General features: G+C 42.3%; 1 protein-coding gene across 1 annotated transcript in view; it reads left to right on the top strand.

The window, feature by feature from the left end:
- Positions 1-2,346: 2,346 nt before the first annotated feature.
- LOC308082972 (low-density lipoprotein receptor-related protein 5-like) overlaps positions 2,347-19,832 on the top strand; it is a gene marked incomplete at both ends in the record, with an annotated part of 34,710 nt that continues 17,224 nt past the window's right edge. Inside the window, 20 exons of the mRNA XM_080425051.1 lie at positions 2,347-2,731; positions 2,827-3,048; positions 3,630-3,752; positions 3,839-3,924; positions 4,351-4,464; positions 4,811-4,998; positions 6,633-6,838; positions 9,369-9,557; positions 10,346-10,447; positions 11,937-12,130; positions 12,648-12,831; positions 12,918-13,003; positions 13,117-13,236; positions 13,586-13,773; positions 14,646-14,851; positions 15,420-15,608; positions 17,987-18,168; positions 18,651-18,831; positions 18,918-19,003; positions 19,430-19,543. Of these exons, the coding sequence (XP_080281177.1) occupies positions 2,347-2,731; positions 2,827-3,048; positions 3,630-3,752; positions 3,839-3,924; positions 4,351-4,464; positions 4,811-4,998; positions 6,633-6,838; positions 9,369-9,557; positions 10,346-10,447; positions 11,937-12,130; positions 12,648-12,831; positions 12,918-13,003; positions 13,117-13,236; positions 13,586-13,773; positions 14,646-14,851; positions 15,420-15,608; positions 17,987-18,168; positions 18,651-18,831; positions 18,918-19,003; positions 19,430-19,543 (3,345 nt within the window). The remainder of the gene's footprint in view (positions 2,732-2,826; positions 3,049-3,629; positions 3,753-3,838; positions 3,925-4,350; positions 4,465-4,810; positions 4,999-6,632; positions 6,839-9,368; positions 9,558-10,345; positions 10,448-11,936; positions 12,131-12,647; positions 12,832-12,917; positions 13,004-13,116; positions 13,237-13,585; positions 13,774-14,645; positions 14,852-15,419; positions 15,609-17,986; positions 18,169-18,650; positions 18,832-18,917; positions 19,004-19,429; positions 19,544-19,832) is intronic.

The raw sequence follows: 19,832 nt of genomic DNA on the forward strand, positions 1-19,832 counted from the left end.
AACATACACTGGAATGTTAACGAGATGGGAGTAATTTTGCTTTAACACAGGAGGATATTTATAACCTTCTAACCATTGATCAACCGTAAGTCCACCAAATAAGTCCAAATTAACAACATAGTCCATTTTACTTAATTGTCTTTGTGTATGAAATGTGTTATATATTTAAATATATTTATCCCATTTATACCTGATTCTAAAAACGCCTTCTAAATACGGACCTAAGTTTTCAGAAAAACTTCAAATATTGATGTGTGTGTTTGTGTGTGTGTGTGTGTGTGTGTGTGTGTGTGTGTGTGTGTGTGTGTGTGTGTGTGTGTGTGTGTGTGTGTGTGTGTGTGTGTGTGTGTGTGTGTGTGTGTGTGTGTGTGTGCGTCAGATCGTCACCATAGCAACCCCTGTAACTCTTCCTCTGTGGTTAAACACACACACACACACACACACACACACACACACACACACACACACACACACACACACACACACACAGGGGCATGTGCACACATGGGTATCAAAGGGGGTCTTGAGCCCCTTTACTCGTCTGTAAAAAGTGCCTCTCAGCATTTACTATGGTGAAAGAAATGCAAACTATAAAGCCTCCTTTTCCATGCTGTACCTGAAGGCAGGAAGGAAGTAAGGAAGAGGCCCGGTTTGCTGTGCATAGAGCCTACTGCCTTCTCCAAACTCTGCAGCATGTCATGTCATGTCATGTCATGTCATGCCATGTTGTCCTCTTTGTATTAATTCATGGTGTATGATGCAACTCCAGCAAAGGTTTAGTTGATTATACTTAGTTGAGCGTGGTGTCGTGCACAATGATGACCGATCTACAAGCTCACAACACGTCGTGTTGTGAGCTTGTAGATCGGCTATTTTCGGGCTAGAAAAGTCAGAATTCCGGCACTGTGCCTCTGGTTGTGTTACACCCCATGTTGTTACCCTTAATATAATGTGACCTACAGTCAGTGCAGTATAAGGCTAGGTGACAGAATGTGATGATGGTAACCATGGTGACAGGTTTAGGATACTTTGTAACTAATAGATTTGATAGACATTACAAGTTGTGACAATAACGTGTGTGTGTGCGTGTGCGTGTGCGTGTGCGTGTGCGTGTGCGTGTGCGTGTGCGTGTGCGTGTGCGTGTGCGTGTGCGTGTGTGTGTGTGTGTGTGTGTGCGCGCGTGCGTGTGTGAAATATCTTTCTTTCTTTGTTTTTACTTTTTAACTTCCATCAGACTGTTCACTGAACAGCGCAATGCTGCCCTCTACAGGAACCAGTTTGACGTTGAAACTAATGAAGACACATCTAATCTACTTTCTTATTGCACTAGTTTATTAGATAACACTGGAGATAATATTAGCAAATGTAGCTTAGTTCAAACAACCAATTATATGAAGATGAATACTATTCTATTATGGTGTCATGTGTGACAATGCTGTTATGTTATGCATTATGACAGTATTATAATGTAACAGTTATTTATTGTACTTAAATGTGTGTTTAGGTCCTTCTACTCCAGCTGACCCTGATCCAGATACTGGTGAGAGACCATTATTTATATTAACTTTATACTGGTTGATCCTCATCAGAATACTGGTGAGAGAACAAGTTTTATTTATATTAACTTTTATACTGGTTGATCATCAGACTACTGGTGAGAGAACATGTTTTATTTATATTAACTTTATACTGGTTGATCCTCAGACTACTGGTGAGAGAACATGTTTTATTTATACTAACTTTTATACTGGTTGATCCTCAGACTACTGGTGAGAGAACATGTTTTATTTATACTAACTTTATACTGGTTGATCCTCAGACTACTGGTGAGAGAACATGTTTTATTTATACTAACTTTTATACTGGTTGATCCTCAGACTACTGGTGAGAGAACATGTTTTTTTTATATTAACTTTATACTGGTTGATCCTCAGACTACTGGTGAGAGAACACGTTTTATTTATATTAACTTTATACTGGTTGATCCTCAGACTACTGGTGAGAGAACATGTTTTTTTTATATTAACTTTATACTGGTTGATCCTCAGACTACTGGGGAGAGAACACGTTTTATTTATATTAACTTTATACTGGTTTGTCATGACACCTCAATATCTCCACAGAGAACAATAAGGTTCTATATAGATGCTGAAGAGAGGAGAGTGTATGTTAGGCTCAAATGATGACTTATTATGTGGTGGGAAACAAGGAATGATAAAAACATGTTTACCCACTCATACGGGTCCAGTTCCAAGGCTGTATACAAAACAGTTGACCGACACAGGCCGCCACTGTCCACGGGGACTTGTGGTGGTGCAGGGGGTGTAGGTGGGAGAGGCGGTGTTCATGAATCAGAGGAACACCCTGCTGGGGACCATAGGTTGGACACCTCGACTGGGACCGTACAACAGTCAGACAGCCTTTACAGACAGGTTGTTGGATGGAGATGGTGACCGTCTGGAGGGAGAAAGGATCCTCACTTCACGCCTCGGCTGCCGATCCGCCGTCACGCGTCGCTCTCGAGGATCCTCGTCCTCTGATCGGTACGGTGAGAAGTCACCAGCGGTAGCTCGGGTCCCCGCTCTCACGGTGACCACTCCCTCCCTCTGTAACCTCTCTGAGGTCTGCGTTGTGGAGAACTCCACCCGGTGCTCCCTCTGGTGGCTCCTGACCGTAGACCTGCAGCCAAACCTGCCACAGTCACAGTCTGACAGGCTCCTCATTGTCCTCTGTGCTCCCCAGCATCCTGCAGCCAGTCCTCACTGGGGGGCGGGGGGGGGGGGGGGCATCCTCTGTCCTGTGGCTTCGTGCTCTTAACTCCCTCAGTCTGTAAGTTGTCCATCTTCACCATGAGGCGTCGAACCACATGGATGAGCTTCTCTGCAGCATTAGCATCACAGTCCATAACAGCAGTCGGTGGTGAATTTAGATTAGCCACCACAGCAGGATGTGGGAGACCACTTCCTGCGTTGTTGGGGGCGTGGTCACCCCCAACACAGCCTGTCGTCCACGCTCACAGCGGCTTGCTACCGTCAAAGCCTCTTCCATGTCAGTTGCTCCCTGTTTACGGCACTTAGCTTGGAGAGCAGGATCCAGCCCAGCAAGAAAACGTGTTCTCCCCGTGTCCCCTAGGGTAGGCACCCTCACAAAAAAAAATGTAGTAATCCTGGTCACTATACTGCCTCCCCCTGGCCAGCTTGGGCGCCTGATGGAGGGGAAAGGAACTGGTTGGAATAACGTGTTCCTTCCATACGCTACGTCCTACCGGGGAAACTCTCCCCTGTCAGGTGATAAGAAGGTCAGTTGGCTCTCATACATTGTGTGCCCAGGATTATTTAGACAATTGGCACTGGGTGAAGAAAATGGGGTTACGAAATAAGGGGGTAAAAAATAAAAACAAAGTGTCTGACAATAACACTATAACAAGCCACTTCACATTAATAACAATATAGTTACCAGTAACTCAAACACAAAACTATATTCTACAATCCCACGCTGTGTGTGTGTGTGTGTGTGTGTGTGTGTGTGTGTGTGTGTGTGTGTGTGTGTGTGTGTGTGTGTGTGTGTGTGTGTGTGTGTGTGTGTGTGTGTGTGTGTGTGTGTGTGTGTGTGTGTGTGTGTGTGTGTAGATGAGTGTAGCACCTATCCCTGCACCCAGCGCTGCATCAACACACCTGGCAGCTTCCACTGTCTCTGTGTGGAGGGCTTCCAGCTCAGCCCTGAAGACCCCACCATCTGCAAGTCCACGTCTGGTAAGAAACAACCATAGTCCTGCTTTGAGAGCTGTGTGGATGTTTAAATGTAAACCAACTCAAACGTCATGTCTCACTTTCTCTAGAGGTGGAGCCATTCCTCATATTTGCCACCCGATACCACCTGAGGAAGATGAACTTGAACGGCACCAATGACACAGTGCTCAAACAGGTGAAAACCACTGAACATAACAACACATCCTATACAATACTCTGTACAGACTGCTTTTGGTTCGATTCCCGCCGGGGACGCTGTGGGCGCTGGGGGCGTGTCTTCTCCTCTGTGTCATCCTGATCTCTATACCGCCTCCCCCGGGCCAGCCGGGGCTCCTGATGGAGGGGAAAGGAACTGGTTGGAATTACGTGTTCCTTCCACGCGCTACGTCCTACCGGGGAAACTCCCCCCTGTCAGGTGACAAGAAGGCTAGTTGGCTTTCATGCATTGAAGGAGGCATGAGCTCGGCCCTGGGCTCCCTAGGCTGTGGGGGGAGTGTAGCGCCCAGGACCACTTAGAAAATTGGCACCGGGTGAAAAAAATTGTGGGATAAAAAAATGTAAGAAAAAAAAAAAGACTGACATAACTACTGTGGTGTGACAGGGCTTAGACAACCCGGTGGCTCTGGATATTAACTATCAGCAGCAGATGATCTACTGGACAGACGTGAACCGCCCAAAGATCAGTCGCATGAACATCAATGGCAGTGACGTCCAGGTCAGTGTGACAATGACAACAATGAGGACAGATGATGGGGAAGGGAAATCATATTCCAAATGTTTATATTTTTATTCAAATGTTTCAAAATTTTTGGTGATATCATTGTTAAATGAAAAACAAGAAAACATAATTTCTGGAGGCTCAGCCATGTTCTCCCCGTGAGCCACGAGGACCAGAGTTTGAATCCGACTCCTTGTCTTATATTCTATGTTTCTCCTCTCTCTGCACTTGATTTAGTGTCACTCTACACTATTCTATCTAACAAATAAAGCACACAAATGGCAAAATAAATGCTTTAAAGTGAAAGAAAGAAAGAAAGAAAGCTTGTATTGCTCGTTGACAGGTTCTTCACAACAAGTTGATCAATATATCAGACGGTCTGGCTGTTGATTGGATAGGAGGAAACCTGTACTGGTGTGACCGTGACAGGGACACCATAGAGGTGTCCAAACTAAACGGGTCGTACCGAACAGTCCTGGTCAACACCGGCCTGGAGGAGCCACGTGGCATGGCTGTAGATGTACGCTACGGGTAAGCATAGCCGCGGGAAGATGTTTTAGGTTAAGGGTGCTGTATGCGCGCGCACGCATGCACGTGCACGTACTGTAGTGTGTGTGAGTGTGTGTGTGTGTGTGTGCACACGCGTGCACGCGCATGTAGTGTGTGTGCGCGTGCATCGGTTTTTGGGGGGGTTATGTTACTTTAATTCGGTTCATTCCGTTCCAGAACACATATTGCACTAAATCTAAAACTGATGAGATTGCATGATATTCTGTAGCTACTTTGTATAAACTTTATTTCAGACACCATGGGTCCATATAAAAACAGAGCTACAAAACAGACAACAACAACACATAAATAGCCTGAGTACCAGACTGTTTTCATTAATTGAAAACATATAAGCATTGCCTCCAGTGTATCCAGAAACATGAGGAATACCTTGTATCACTCCGTGTGATCCCTGTTAAGGCCATAATTAATATATTCTTTGACTCCAACAGTCTACACATAAATTTAAACATGAAATTCCTCAATACAGCATGAAAGGTGGGTACATTACTAGTCACAAACATTTCACTTGCACTAGTCCATCTTGGAAGTTTCATGAATATTCTAAAAGCATCATTATATGCCACCTGAAGTTTTTTAATTTTTGCACTGCTATAACGGCACCACAAGTGGGCTGTATATAGCCTGGTAAAGCCCCTCCCTCCGGAATTCTCATTTCCATTTGATTTCAGGAGTGAGTTTGGCCTGAAGGCTTATCTGGGCGTTTCTTGCTCGTCCACCAAATGGACAGCAATCAGCGTCCTCGCTCATTGTTTTGTGATTGACAGCGGAGGTAGGCCAATCAGGTGGAACCCGAGTGGTTCACACATCATTAATCAATACACCTTTCATACAAGCTGCTCGTTAACATCAGAGACAACCCAATTACTCCTGGTGATAATCACTGCAGCCTAAAGTGGCTTAATTGGACATCAAAGGGCCACTTGGACATCAAAACTACATTACTCCCGCCCAGCTCCAGCCCACAGCCAAAAAGCCAAACAGGCCCTCATGCCAGACTCACTCCTGAAATAAAATACAAATGAGATTTCTGGAGGGAGGGTTTACCAGGCTAGGCTGTATATAGAGGAGTGCAATATGTTTTAAAAAGTGATACTTTAACATCGTCTGTACACATGTGAAATTTTTGTGCCAGCATGTTGGCTTGCCCATATAGTTTACAACACTGGCGCTGCACATCATCGTCATCACAGAGATCATCCCTGATTATGTGACCCAGGTCACATAATCAGGGATTTACATAATGTACTTAATGTAGCAACAGTACAATTTAGAAGGGTTACATTTAACACATGTTAAATAATATCATATAAGTTGTCACAGACAGACAGACAGACACACAGACACATAGTTTGACGTTACTTTCTCAGACATTGTATTATTATTGGGGCTTTTTAGCATATTTTCTGCAGCTCCTATGAAACAAAGTCCAAACAAAATGACACCTAAGATGATTAAAACAAATCATAGTAAAGCATGAAAAGGATTTTTGAGCCATGGATGTCTTATCATAATGCCTGTCTACTAGTACTGTACACTCACTGTATGTGTGATTTGTTGTGAATAGTGACCCTGACACAGTGTATCTCTGACAGATACTTGTACTGGACAGACTGGGGCAACCACCCTCACATAGAGAGGATGGGGATGGACGGCACCAACAGGAGAGTCATCGTGAAGGAGAAGATCTCCTGGCCCAACGGTCTGACATTAGACTACATCAATGATCACATCTACTGGGCTGATGCCAAGGAGGATTACATTGAGTTTGCCAACCTGGACGGAACCAACAGACACACAGGTAACACACAGGTAACACACACACACACACACACACACACACACACACACACACACACACACACACACACACACACACACACACACACACACACACACACACACACACACACACACACACACACACAAGTCTGTGTGTGTGTGTGTGTGTGTGTCTAAGGTTACTTGTCTAAATGTGGTGTTATCTCTACAGATTATTTGTCCTGCCGCCCTACGGGCGCCCAGCCCGCTAGCCGCGCACGGGGCTCTAGTGAGGGCGCGTTTATTTTGGGGTACCAAAATCGTGGGATATAAATTTCCAAAACAAAAGTTTAAAAAATAAAATAATAATAATTAAAAAAAATAGATGAGGGACCTTTTGCCGACGTGGCAACCCAGATGCCGAGTTGTCTGTTGTTGTGGGAGATTACAAAAGCAGCTGCGTGGTGTTGGTTGTCTTTGGGATGTACATGGCACGTGACATATTACCGTGAGTGTGGTGTGATAGAGACATGACTAAAGTGAAAGCAACGGCATGGATCGTACAAAAAGGTAAGCAAGAGGGGGGTTTGAAGCGACATGAAGGACGCGCTTCTGTTGTTGTTGTTGTATGTATGTATTGATATGTCATAATAGTATGTATGTTTGTATTGTAAATATCATTTATATGTGACTGTAAGTATGTGTTATTGTGTACTATAATACAGCATATGACATGATATAATAATATATTATTATATGTAATACTATATGATAATATAATATATAACATCATGAATACAAAATTTATTATAGTATAACATATAATATACTTAATAATACATATTATTGTAATGTGTAATATTATGATATCTAACAGTTTATTGCAATAATAATTGTAGTGTGTAATTTATTTATATATAACATATGGAATATATATAAATAGCCACACACACACACACACACACACAGAGTAAGGGGAGCTTGTTTACTACGTGACGTTGTGGCTGATGGTGGTGAGCCAATAGATTAGCGTTATTGTTATTAACGCTAATCTACCGATTGAAATAGCAAAACGCTCGCCTCGGGGCAAATCCGGCGGTATTACAGGCAAAATCGGCAGTATATAGAATGGGGGGCGAGTGTGTTCTGGGGCGAGTTTTTTTTTATTTTGTCATTTGTTTTCCGAGGCGAACTTGTCCGCCCAGCCCAATACTTATGGAATACTTTCATTGCCGTAAGCAAGGAAATACTTCGTTTTGTTGTTACTTTTGGGTAAATGTATTTATGTATTTATTAAGTAGCCGTGTAATAAGCGGGATAATGGTGGTTAATCGCCCTGAAGGGCTTTAAATTTCAATAATGACTACCTCCCCATGCATTATCCCTTGCATACTTTTGCGAGCGAAGACCGCTGATTTCAATGGCCGCCGCTTCGTGTTGTTTCGGCTGTGGCCGTCGGCGTTCGGTTGTGCTGACGGTAAACGGTGCGAAAGTGTTTCCACGTCCGGTGTGGTCGTAATGTGGTGAGTAGGATGAATTATGTTGCGAGGTGGAAAATGTGTAGTGAGCAATGAGAAGTACCCAACGCCACCCGTAAATTCAGCGCGCACGTTGTGGCTGGTGTTGTGGTGATATTACATATGTAGCTGTTGTGTTTAGTCGAAATCAATGCTGTGGGTATGGCGTCAGCGGCGAGAGGTCCAAATGCATGGAGTGGGTGTGGCGTCAGCGGCGGAAGTAGCTTTCTCCTTTATATAAGTAGATAGAGTCACAACATGAAAAATATTTATTTTGATTTTAAGAACACAACCTGTAATTACACAGTTAACACGTTCATTATTTAAGTTAAATTACTAAGCTGGATTTCATGGCTGTGTATAAGAATAGCTTTTGTTAATTTTCACAAGTTGAAGAATAGCAATAAAAGAAGTGAGATTATTATCGTTTATAATATATGCTTTATTGATGCATTTGAACACATAATGTACCTTTATTATAAGGATAAACCCCTTTAGATGTATCATCTAGTTTTCGAGGGGGTCCTTATCACAAGAATACAAAGAGTACAATAAGTACACTAAGGGTTTGTTCATGTATTGTCATATCCATGTAAAGCTATATGAACAAAACTACAGAGCGTTACATACAGTACATGCACATACAGTAACATGCAATAATATGCCCATAAGAATTGTATTTCACTTTTTTGTCTTCACTCCTATGTTAACAAACCTAGAAATACCCAACTCCAAAAATACAGTAAAACTAAATAAACAGTTATAATTCACCTTCTTCACAGTTGACACTACAACACAACCAGTGGATATTGAACAATACACATGAACCAAATATTACCCTTATTTTCTCCTGTTATAGAACAGTCTCTACTAATTCAATAGTAAAAAAGAGATGTTGAAGATGTGTGATGCCCTTTGCAATCCATGTTCTGATTAACAAGTGTTTTCTTGTGTTAATTGTGGAGTCAGGATTATTCTAAATTGGAGTGAATTGTGATGGTTAGTAAGCACATTTTATAATAGTCTGACTCTTTTGGTTTTGTGTATCTGTAGTTGTGAGTCAGGACATCCCCTCCATCTTCGCTATAACTCTGTTTGAGGAGCACATCTACTGGACAGACTGGGAGACCAAATCCATCTACAGAGCCCACAAGACTCAGGGTACCAACAAGACCAAGCTCATCAGCACCACAGACAGACCAATGGGCATCCACATCTACCACCCCTATAGACAACCTGAGGGTCTGTACTGTAATGGCTATTTCAGAATGCCAACCTGTTCTTCTGTATTTCTGTACTATCTAACTCTATCTGAACCAAGGAGGTCTAAACTCACAGCAGGGGTCTTTAGTCAACTTAGCTACAGCTGTCAATCTAACAGCTGATCTGGATCCTCCATGCTATTCTCTGTGTCAGCATATATTTGTCCTGTGATACTATGAATGTGTCAGCTATGTGTATTTGTGTAGCTATGGTTGTGTCTCTCTTATCTTTAGTACATACCTTATATGTACATTTAGAATAGCACCTTTGGTAAATGGTCTACTATAAGAACTGTGTAAGATGGGTGTTTGAGGGGCTTGTGCCCCGATGGGCTGTTGGAGCAGGGCTGGAGCCCTGCTTCTCATGATCTGTATGGCCAGGAGGCCAGAGCTCTATCTGATGTGTATGCTGTCTGCTCTACTGAAATCTTCAGAATAAATGATCTAAAACTTCACCTGAATGGAATATCATATTTCTATTACAGTACCACCTACTGTATACAACTCTCATTATTACTCTTCATGCTGGTTTATGACTTTTATCTGCTTCTTCTTCTTCTTCTTCTTCTTCTTCTTCTTCTTCTTCTTCTTCTTCTTCTTCTTCGCCTTCTTCTTCTTCTTCTTCTTCTTCTTCTTCTTCTTCTTCTTCTTCTTCTTCATATACTAGTAGTCGCAGCAGTAGCAATAGTAGTATTCTCACATACTGTAGGTGTAGGTTCTCTAGTGTGTCATAACCATAAACATGTACATGTTTTCTCCACCCTACAGTATCAGGTCATCCATGTCAGACCAACAATGGAGGCTGCAGTTACCTGTGTCTGCTCTCACCTGGAGGAGGCTACAAGTGTGCCTGTCCCACCTACTTCTGTTGTACGCGCGAACACACACACACACACACACACACACACACACACACACACACACACACACACACACACACACACACACACACACACACACACACACACACACACACACACACACACACACACACACACACACACATACATACATACATACATACATACATACATACATACATACATACATACATACATACATACATACATACATACATACATACATACAATAAATGTATGCCTGCTTGGGGTAGGGTGAGCTGCATAAAAGTAAAACATAAACTGCATTATTGATAGAGAACTTTAAACATCATGTATAACTGTCACCTTTTCTGTCCTAGCGTTATGGTCTTATTCTGTATAATAGCATCATCATGTGACTGCAATTTGTTCTTGTTGGAGGATGACTCTTTCCTAGTCTCTGACGAGAACAAATTGCAGGTTGAAAAAGCCCTTAGCTCAGAGCTCGGCGAAATCTGCACATGGCTCGCTGATAACAAACTATCATTACACCTGATAAAACTGAATCCATTCTTTTTGGGTCTAAAATGAACCTCAGTAAGGCCACAGACTTTATGATCAGAGTGGGTGACAATGTTATCACAAGGAATGAAGAAATGACCTACCTGGGTTGTGTTTTAGATAACGGTGATAAAATGGCAACAAAATGAAGGACACTTGGAGCACTCATCCAATGTAATTTTGACTATACATGCACCTCAGGTACTCAAAGGTACTAAAATCAAAACTACAGACCTCTCAAAACAAACTGATCAGTCTACTACTAGACCTCACTACTAGGACTCACCTAACCCCTGTTCATGATGCTCAGGGTAGAGGACAGAGTACAGCAACTAGCAAGTGGCCTGGTTTTCAAGATATTCAAGGGACCAGTGACCATGTATCTGTCTGACTACTTCAATAGAGTGATAAACGCCCATGGGCAGAACACCAGAGGGAGCTCCACTGATCTCATCCTCCCCAGATTTGGCATGAATATGATGATGAATTAATTCTACTGTTATGCCACCAATATGTGGAATGTCCTACTATACCACCAGACATCACAAAGTGTGACTCCCTACCTTACTTCAAAACCGTAATCTTCTAGACAAGACAAGTCTTCTAGCTTGCCAAAAGAAATGACCCCCCACTGTGTTTATGTAAATATACTTTTACTGCTCCTAGTATTGATTATATCTTGTATAGTATTGTGTGTCTTTAAATGTCTTGATGAATTGAATACACAGGACCACAATGGAAACAAAGCCCTCAGGGCCTCTTGTGTTATCCTTTTAGCATTATTGTATAACTATATTACTATACTTTAGCGAACTGTTAATAAAGTATTCATTCAATCTATCAATACAGAATGAATTGAAAACAATATAAATATAAATTATATAAACATACAGAAGGAATAGAATGGTATTTGTTGGGTTAATCCAACAACTACCATTCTATTCATCTGTTCTTCTCCTCCTTTGTGTCATTTCCAGCTGGAACAGAGCAGACATGTGATGTTCCAGTCTATACTTGTCACAACGGGAACTGTGTTGGTGACACATTGCTGTGTGACAGTAAGGACGACTGTGGTGACGGCTCTGATGAGCTCAACTGCTTTAACGAGTGTTTGAACAAGGAGCTGAGTGGCTGCTCCCAGATCTGTGAAGACCTCTACATAGGCTTCAAGGTATGGAAACAACACTGTCATTGTACACAGATTCCACAAAGACACTAATGAAACATCTGGTCATCATCTCTGTTCCTGTCTCCTTACAGTGTACATGATCTGTTGATTGATTGATTGATGTACTTTTATTTAGTAAGACATGAGAATAACAGTACATGGAAGTACAAATTCACAATACAAGGTCTAAACTGGAAGACTCATTAAGCACTGAGCTTGTTTAAGATGAGAACCCCATGCACACAAATCATGATGACACATAAGAGACAGACAGATATACACACTACTATACAGAATGTCATACAATCAGCTTACAGGTTACTGGTATGAAGAGTGAAAAAAGTATATACGAAAGAAGAAAATGAAAAGGGGGGGGGGGGGGGGGGGTGGGGGGGGTTCTGTCTCCTTACAGTGTCCCGTCTCCTTAAAGTGTACATGATCTGTTCCTGTCTCCTTACAGTGTACATGATCTGTTCCTGTCTCCTTACAGTGTACATGATCTGTTCCTGTCTCCTTACAGTGTAAATGCCAGCCTGGCTTCCATCTGCAGGACGATGAGAAGACGTGTGGGGACATAGATGAGTGTAGCACCACCTATCCCTGCACCCAGCGCTGCATCAACACACACGGCAGCTTCCACTGTCTCTGTGTGGAGGGCTTCCAGCTCAGCCCTGAAGACCCCACCATCTGCAAGTCCACGTCTGGTAAGAAACAACCATAGTCCTGCTTTGAGAGCTGTGTGGATTTTTAAAGGTAAACCAACTCACATGTCATGTCTCACTTTCTCCAGAGGTGGAGCCATTCCTCATCTTTGCCAGCGGCAAGTATCTGAGGAAGATGAACTTGAACGGCTCCAATGACACAGTGCTCAAACAGGTGAAAACCACTGAACATAACAACACATCCTATACAATAATCTGTACAGACTGCTTTTGACATGTTGGAATGTATTCCTGTCAGAGACTAACACAACTACTGTGGTGTGACAGGACTCACCCTTGGCAGTGGCTCTGGACTTTAACTATCAGCAGCAGATGATCTACTGGACAGACTACACTCCCCCAAACAGCAAGATCAGTCGCATGAACATCAATGGCAGTGACGTCCAGGTCAGTGTGACAATGACAACAATGAGGACAGATGATGGGGAGGGGAAATCATATTCCAAATGTTTATATTTGAATTCAAATGTTTCAAAATGTTTGGTGATATCACTGTTAAATGAAAAACAAGAAAACATAATTTCTGGTGGCTCAGCCATGTTCTCCCCGTGAGCCGCGAGGACCAGAGTTTGAATCCGACTCATTGTCTTATATTCTATGTGTCTCCTCTCTCTGCACTTGATTTAGTGTCACTCTACACTAGTCTACAAATAAAGCACACAAATGGCAAAATAAATGCTTTAAAGTGAAAGAAAGAAAGAAAGAAAGAAAGAAAGCTTGTATTGCTCGTTGACAGGTCCTTCACAACACGTCGATCAGTGGACCAGAAGGTCTGGCTGTTGATTGGATAGGAGGAAACCTGTACTGGTGTGACAGTGACAGGGACACCATAGAGGTGTCCAAACTAAACGGGTCGTACCGAACAGTCCTGGTCAACACCGGCCTGGACAAGCCACGTGGCATGGCTGTAGATGTACGCTACGGGTAAGCATAGCCGCGGGGAAATGTTTTAGGTTAAGGGTGCTGTATGCTTGCGCACGCATAGACGCACACGTAGTGTGTGTGTGTGTGTGTGTGTGTGTGTGTGTGTGTGTGTGTGTGTGTGTGTGTGTGTGTGTGTGCGCACGTGTGCATGTGCATGTAGTGTGTGCGCGTGTGGTATCGGTGTTTGGGGGGGTTTTGTTACTTGAATTCGGTTTATTCCGTTTCAGAACACATATTGCACTAAATCCCCCCCAAATAACGACCAACAACAACAGGGACATTATCCAAAAATGTTTTTTAATAATTTTATTAAAAAATACATATATATATATTTTTTCATAGATTATTCTCAGAGGGTGCTGCAGCACCCCCAGCACCCCTTCTTCCCGTGGTTATGCGGGTATGAGCACTATGTGATCATGAACCTCATGCTGAATTTATCAACCATCCTGTGAAACGAGACTAAAACTGATAAGATTGTGTGATATCCTGTAGCTACCTAATGTAGCTACAGAAGAATTTAAAAGGGTTACATTTAACACATGAGGGCAATTTAAATAATATCATATAGGTTGTCACAGACAGACACACAGACACACAGACAGACAGACACAGACACATAGTTTGATGTTGCATTCTCAGACATTGTATTATTATTGGGGCTTTTTAGCTGTCTATATTTTCTGGAGCTCCTATGAAACAAAGTCCAAACATAATGACACCTAAGATGATTAAAACAAATCGTACTAAAGCATGAAAAGGATTTTTGAGCCATGGATGTCTTATCATACTGCCTGTCTACTAGTACTGTACACTCACTGTATATGTGATTTGTTGTGAATAGTGACCCTGACACAGTGTCTCTCTGACAGATACTTGTACTGGACAGACTGGGGCAACAACCCTCACATAGAGAGGATGGGGATGGACGGCACCAACAGGAGAGTCATCGTGAAGGAGAAGATCACCTGGCCCAACGGTCTGACATTAGACTACATCAATGACCGCATCTACTGGGCTGATGCCAAGGAGGAATACATTGAGTTTGCCAACCTGGACGGAACCAACAGACACACAGGTACACACACACACACACACTAACACACACACACACACACACACACACACACACACACACACACACACACACACACACACACACACACACACACACACACACACACACACACACACACACACACACACACACACACATTTATAGGAAATATATGTGTCATATATAGATCATATATATCCACGTATATAATATGTTAAACATATATGTGGAATATATAAAATATATATATGTTGTTGACCTCCCTGAAATGATTTTTTCCATGGTGGGATGTCTGCGGTTGTTATTCACCTTCTTCACAGTTGACACTACAACACAACCAGTGGATATTGAACAATACACATGAACCAAATATTACCTTATTTTCTCCTGTTATAGAACAGTCTCTACTAATTCAAGAGTAAAATAAGAGATGTTGAAGATGTGTGATGCCCTTTGCAATCCATGTACTGATTAACAAGTGTTTTCTTGTTGATTGAGGAGTCAGGATTATTCTAAATTGGAGTGCATTGTGATGGTGAGTAAGCACATTTTATAATATTCTGACTCTTTATGTTTTGTGTATCTGTAGTTGTGAGTCAGGACATCCCTCTCATCCGGGCTATAACTCTGTTTGAGGAGCACATCTACTGGACAGAGTGGGAGACCACATCCATCTACAGAGCCCACAAGACTCAGGGTACCAACAAGACCAAGCTCATCAGCACCACAGACAAACCTGATGGCATCCACATCTACCACCCCTATAGACAACCTGAGGGTCTGTACCACCTACTGTATACAACACTCTCATTATTACTCTTCATGCTGGTTTATGACTTTGATCTGTTTCTTCTTCTTCTTCTTCTTCTTCTTCTTCTTCTTCTCCTTCTTCTTCTTCTTCTTCTTTATTATATACTAGTAGTCGCAGCAGTAGCAATAGTAGTATTCTCACATACTGTAGGTGTGGGTTCTCTAGTGTGTCATGTGTCATAACCATAAACATATGTACATTAGGGGTGGGACGATATATCGATATATCGCGATACTTTCTCCCGCGATAAATAATCGATATCCTGCCGAAAAATATCGATATTTTTTTTTTAGTGTGTGATACGTTGTTTTTCCTACTCTGTATTTGTGTAATGATGATTTTGAACTGTTTGGTGCTATTTATGTGTTTATGAATTGAATACAAGGACTATCGTGATATATCGTTGGTGAATTTTCATGCAATATATCGTGATATCGCAATATATCGATATTTTCAGATATCGTGATATATCGTTGGTGAAATTTCTTGCAATATATATCGAATATCGTGATATCGCAATATATCGAACATCGTCGAATATCGTGATATATATTGTTATCGTGGGCCTAATATCGTGATATATATCGTATCGTGAGGTACCCATATCGTCCCACCCCTAATGTACATGTTTTCTCCTCCTTACAGTATCAGGTCATCCATGTCAGACCAACAATGGAGGCTGCAGTCACATGTGTCTGCTCTCACCTGGAGGAGGATACAAGTGTGCCTGTCCCACCTACTTCTGTTGTACGCGCGAACACACACACACACACACACACACACACACACACACACACACACACACACACACACACACACACACACACACACACACACACACACACACACACACACACACACACACACACACACACACACACACACACACACACACACACACACACACACACACACACACACACACACACACACACACATACATACATACATACATACATACATACATACATACATACATACATACATACATACATACATACATACATACATACATACATACATACATACATACATACATACATACATACATACAGTACATACATACATACATACAATAAATGTATGCCTGCTTGGGGTAGGGTGAGCTGCATAAAAGTAAAACATAAACTGCATTATTGATAGAGAACTTTAAACATCATGTATAACTGTCACCTTTTCTGTCCTAGCGTTATGGTCTTATTCTGTATAATAGCATCATCATGTGACTGCAATTTGTTCTTGTTGGAGGATGACTCTTTCCTAGTCTCTGACGAGAACAAATTGCAGGTTGAAAAAGCCCTTAGCTCAGAGCTCGGCGAAATCTGCACATGGCTCGCTGATAACAAACTATCATTACACCTGATAAAACTGAATCCATTCTTTTTGGGTCTAAAATGAACCTCAGTAAGGCCACAGACTTTATGATCAGAGTGGGTGACAATGTTATCACAAGGAATGAAGAAATGACCTACCTGGGTTGTGTTTTAGATAACGGTGATAAAATGGCAACAAAATGAAGGACACTTGGAGCACTCATCCAATGTAATTTTGACTATACATGCACCTCAGGTACTCAAAGGTACTAAAATCAAAACTACAGACCTCTCAAAACAAACTGATCAGTCTACTACTAGACCTCACTACTAGGACTCACCTAACCCCTGTTCATGATGCTCAGGGTAGAGGACAGAGTACAGCAACTAGCAAGTGGCCTGGTTTTCAAGATATTCAAGGGACCAGTGACCATGTATCTGTCTGACTACTTCAATAGAGTGATAAACGCCCATGGGCAGAACACCAGAGGGAGCTCCACTGATCTCATCCTCCCCAGATTTGGCATGAATATGATGATGAATTAATTCTACTGTTATGCCACCAATATGTGGAATGTCCTACTATACCACCAGACATCACAAAGTGTGACTCCCTACCTTACTTCAAAACCGTAATCTTCTAGACAAGACAAGTCTTCTAGCTTGCCAAAAGAAATGACCCCCCACTGTGTTTATGTAAATATACTTTTACTGCTCCTAGTATTGATTATATCTTGTATAGTATTGTGTGTCTTTAAATGTCTTGATGAATTGAATACACAGGACCACAATGGAAACAAAGCCCTCAGGGCCTCTTGTGTTATCCTTTTAGCATTATTGTATAACTATATTACTATACTTTAGCGAACTGTTAATAAAGTATTCATTCAATCTATCAATACAGAATGAATTGAAAACAATATAAATATAAATGATATAAACATACAGAAGGAATAGAATGGTATTTGTTGGGTTAATCCAACAACTACCATTCTATTCATCTGTTCTTCTCCTCCTTTGTGTCATTTCCAGCTGGAACAGAGCAGACATGTGATGTTCCAGTCTATACTTGTCACAACGGGAACTGTGTTGGTGACACATTGCTGTGTGACAGTAAGGACGACTGTGGTGAGCTCAACTGCTTTAACAAGTGTTTGAACAAGGAGCTGAGTGGCTGCTCCCAGATCTGTGAAGACCTCTACATAGGCTTCAAGGTATGGAAACAACACTGTCATTGTACACAGATTCCACAAAGACACTAATGAAACATCTGGTCATCATCTCTGTTCCTGTCTCCTTACAGTGTACATGATCTGTTGATTGATTGATTGATGTACTTTTATTTAGTAAGACATGAGAATAACAGTACATGGAAGTACAAATTCACAATACAAGGTCTAAACTGGAAGACTCATTAAGCACTGAGCTTGTTTAAGATGAGAACCCCATGCACACAAATCATGATGACACATAAGAGACAGACAGATATACACACTACTATACAGAATGTCATACAATCAGCTTACAGGTTACTGGTATGAAGAGTGAAAAAAGTATATACGAAAGAAGAAAATGAAAAAGGGGGGGGGGGGGTGGGGGGGGTTCTGTCTCCTTACAGTGTCCCGTCTCCTTAAAGTGTACATGATCTGTTCCTGTCTCCTTACAGTGTACATGATCTGTTCCTGTCTCCTTACAGTGTAAATGCCAGCCTGGCTTCCATCTGCAGGACAATGAGAAGACGTGTGGGGACATAGATGAGTGTAGCACCTATCCCTGCACCCAGCGCTGCATCAACACACACGGTAGCTTCCACTGTCTCTGTGTGGAGGGCTTCCAGCTCAGCCCTGAAGACCCCACCATCTGCAAGTCCACGTCCGGTAAGAAACAACCATAGTCCTGCTTTGAGAGCTGTGTGGATGTTTAAATGTAAACCAACTCAAACGTCATGTCTCACTTTCTCTAGAGGTGGAGCCATTCCTCATATTTGCCACCCGATACCACCTGAGGAAGATGAACTTGAACGGCACCAATGACACAGTGCTCAAACAGGTGAAAACCACTGAACATAACAACACATCCTATACAATACTCTGTACAGACTGCTTTTGGTTCGATTCCCGCCGGGGACGCTGTGGGCGCTGGGGGCGTGTCTTCTCCTCTGTGTCATCCTGATCTCTATACCGCCTCCCCCGGGCCAGCCGGGGCTCCTGATGGAGGGGAAAGGAACTGGTTGGAATTACGTGTTCCTTCCACGCGCTACGTCCTACCGGGGAAACTCCCCCCTGTCAGGTGACAAGAAGGCTAGTTGGCTTTCATGCATTGAAGGAGGCATGAGCTCGGCCCTGGGCTCCCTAGGCTGTGGGGGGAGTGTAGCGCCCAGGACCACTTAGAAAATTGGCACCGGGTGAAAAAAATTGTGGGATAAAAAAATGTAAGAAAAAAAAAAAGACTGACATAACTACTGTGGTGTGACAGGGCTTAGACAACCCGGTGGCTCTGGATATTAACTATCAGCAGCAGATGATCTACTGGACAGACGTGAACCGCCCAAAGATCAGTCGCATGAACATCAATGGCAGTGACGTCCAGGTCAGTGTGACAATGACAACAATGAGGACAGATGATGGGGAAGGGAAATCATATTCCAAATGTTTATATTTTTATTCAAATGTTTCAAAATTTTTGGTGATATCATTGTTAAATGAAAAACAAGAAAACATAATTTCTGGAGGCTCAGCCATGTTCTCCCCGTGAGCCACGAGGACCAGAGTTTGAATCCGACTCCTTGTCTTATATTCTATGTTTCTCCTCTCTCTGCACTTGATTTAGTGTCACTCTACACTATTCTATCTAACAAATAAAGCACACAAATGGCAAA

The sequence above is a fragment of the Gymnoscopelus braueri genome (genome assembly GCF_963280865.1).
Source record: "Gymnoscopelus braueri genome assembly, chromosome: 3".
NCBI lineage: Eukaryota > Metazoa > Chordata > Actinopteri > Myctophiformes > Myctophidae > Gymnoscopelus > Gymnoscopelus braueri.